Genomic DNA, 2,519 nt, shown 5'->3' on the forward strand with positions numbered 1-2,519 from the left:
GCAACTACCAACAAAGGCAAGAGAACCCAAGGAAACATATCAACAGAAGATATTCTACACAATTAGCCGTTTGGTAATTGACGTCGAATCTCCATAAATTAGTTCCACTTAAATATACATTTACCTTATATTTGTCCTGTGTTTATTTTATTTCCATTTCTCTTGTATTTGACTTTCTCAATATATATGTAACTCTCGATGTAAATGAATAATATACAGAGCATTCCTTTCTCAAGTTCCTGTGTCTTCTTCGATCTAAACATGTGTTTTCAGTCAACGCACACAAAACCGCCGTCAATGGATCTGAGAATTTTCAACAATCTTCCAGAATCTCCACAAACTTGGGAACCCACGAACAGACCAACAAGACAGAACAACAACAAACGAAAGAGACAGAACAAGAACTGGATCAAACCGTACAAGCAATACTTGAGGCATAGCAATGGCTTCCTGTATTTCTCGTTAGCCGTCGTTGCTCACTCTCTCTTCGTCGTTGGTCAGATGGCTCAGGGTTACATCCTAGCCGTTGATCTGCAGAATCCTGACGTAAGCGTATCCATGATGATCTTTGTTTACTCTCTTGTCGGGTTCATCTTGGCCGTGATCTTGGTTTTGCGATCGGTTTTAATGGTGGTTCTTGGTCGTGGAGGATCCCTGGCTATCTTCCAGAAGCTTCTAGACTCCCTCTTCCGAGCTCCAATGTCGTTTTATGACTCCACCCCTCTTGGTCGAATACTTAGCCGGGTATACACACATATATATATATGTATGTATATGCTTGGATATATGCTATTCCGGTATGAAATACATGTTTTTCGCTGATGATATATACTCTGATGACGTCGCTTTCGCGGTTTTTTTCCTTTCCGACAGGTTTCTTCGGATCTAAGCATAGTGGACATAGAAGTGGCGTTCAAAACGACGCTCGGAGTGGGACAAACGATCAATGCCTACTCGGGTTTCTTGATCTTAGCTGTTCTCGCATGGCATGTTCTTCTTGTCATCGTCCCCATTATCTACCTCTGTCTCCTCTTACAGGTGCTTTCCACAGTTTCAGTTTCCTTGTGTCCTAAAACGTTTTCAATGCTAAAAATGCTTTCGATAAATATTGCAGAATTACTACTACGCCTCTGCGAAAGAGCTGATGAGAATAGCCGGAACAACCAAATCAACGGTGGCTAGTTACCTCGCGGAATCAATCTCGGGTGTAATGACGATCAGAGCGTTCGGACAAGAGAATAGATTCTTTCAGAAACATCTAGATCTCGTCGATGCAAATGCACGGCCCGATTTTCACAATTTTTCCGCCAACGAGTGGTTGATCCAACGGCTTGAATTGCTCTGCACCATCGTCCTCTGTTCCTCCGCTCTCGCCATGACCTTGCTTTCATTCCCGGCCTCTTCCTCCGGTATGCAAAACAAGATCGAATTTATCAAATCGATATCAACATTTTCACTTTCATGTATATTTATCCTCTACAGGTATAATCGGAATGGCGATGTCCTACGGCCCCTCCTTGAACGTTTTCTTGGTTTCGTCGGTCCAATTGCAATGTTTGTGATCATTTCCGTTGAAAAGGATCGAGCAATACATGAATATACCGAGCGAGTCACCGGAAATTATCCAAACCAACCGGCCTAACCGGAATTGGCCTTCAAAGGGCAAGATCGAGATCTCCAACTTGAAGGTCAGTACCTGAACTTAAACCTTCTCGATTCAATGTTTCTTGAATCGGCTGAACCAGATGGCGACCGGTTTAATCGTTCTGATCTTGGTTTAGATTCGGTACCGACCCAATGCTCCGTTGGTTCTCCGAGGGATAAGCTGTGTATTCCAAGGAGGTCACAAAATCGGCATAGTTGGTCGAACCGGAAGCGGTAAATCGACTCTGATTTCTGCTCTTTTCCGAATCGTCGAACCGACCAATGGAAAAATATACATCGATGATGTGGATATTTCCGCGATCGGACTTCACGACCTGCGTTCGCGTCTGGGAATCATTCCTCAGGACCCAACGCTCTTCAGCGGTACGGTTCGGTACAATCTCGACCCGTTGTCAGAGCATACCGACCAAGAAATCTGGGAGGTAAACCGGAATTATTCCACCGCAACAATTTTGAAGGGTTAAAAATTGGAATTTTTTTACATTACCGATTTAGTGGTTTCTTTTCTAACAAGGTTCTTGAGAAATGCCAACTAAAGGAAGCTGTGGAAAGCAAAGGGCAGGGTTTGGATTGCTTGGGTAAGAAACAAGTAACCGGGCTTTCCAAACCGGGTTTGGTAATTTCTTGGTATATCGATTTAAACCGACAAATACCGATGATTTTCCGGTTAAACAGTGGTACAAGATGGATCAAATTGGAGCATGGGACAGAGACAATTGTTCTGTTTTGGAAGAGCGTTGCTGAAGAGAAGCAAGATTCTTGTTCTAGACGAAGCCACGGCTTCGATGGACAATACCACGGATTCGATTTTGCAGAGGATGATCCGTACGGAGTTTGCAAACTGTACGGTCGTG

General features: G+C 43.6%; 1 protein-coding gene across 1 annotated transcript; it reads left to right on the forward strand.

The window, feature by feature from the left end:
- Window positions 1-297: 297 nt before the first annotated feature.
- On the forward strand, window positions 298-1,562 carry LOC104825244 (ABC transporter C family member 10-like). Its single transcript, XM_019201636.1, has 5 exons — window positions 298-546; window positions 670-744; window positions 874-1,038; window positions 1,115-1,409; window positions 1,483-1,562. The coding sequence occupies exons 1-5, from the start codon at window positions 298-300 to the stop codon at window positions 1,560-1,562; spliced, it is 864 nt and encodes a 287-aa protein (XP_019057181.1).
- Window positions 1,563-2,519: the final 957 nt, after the last annotated feature.

The sequence above is a fragment of the Tarenaya hassleriana genome, unplaced genomic scaffold (genome assembly GCF_000463585.1).
Source record: "Tarenaya hassleriana unplaced genomic scaffold, ASM46358v1 Cleome1, whole genome shotgun sequence".
NCBI lineage: Eukaryota > Viridiplantae > Streptophyta > Magnoliopsida > Brassicales > Cleomaceae > Tarenaya > Tarenaya hassleriana.

Coding starts and splice junctions, on each gene's coding strand:
- LOC104825244 (XM_019201636.1), top strand. CDS start 298: ATGGATCTGAGAATTTTCAACAATCTTCCAGAATCTCCACAAACTTGG. Junction 547..669: donor TTGATCTGCAGAATCCTGAC/GTAAGCGTATCC, acceptor GCTATCTTCCAG/AAGCTTCTAGACTCCCTCTT. Junction 1,410..1,482: donor ATTCCCGGCCTCTTCCTCCG/GTATGCAAAACA, acceptor TATCCTCTACAG/GTATAATCGGAATGGCGATG.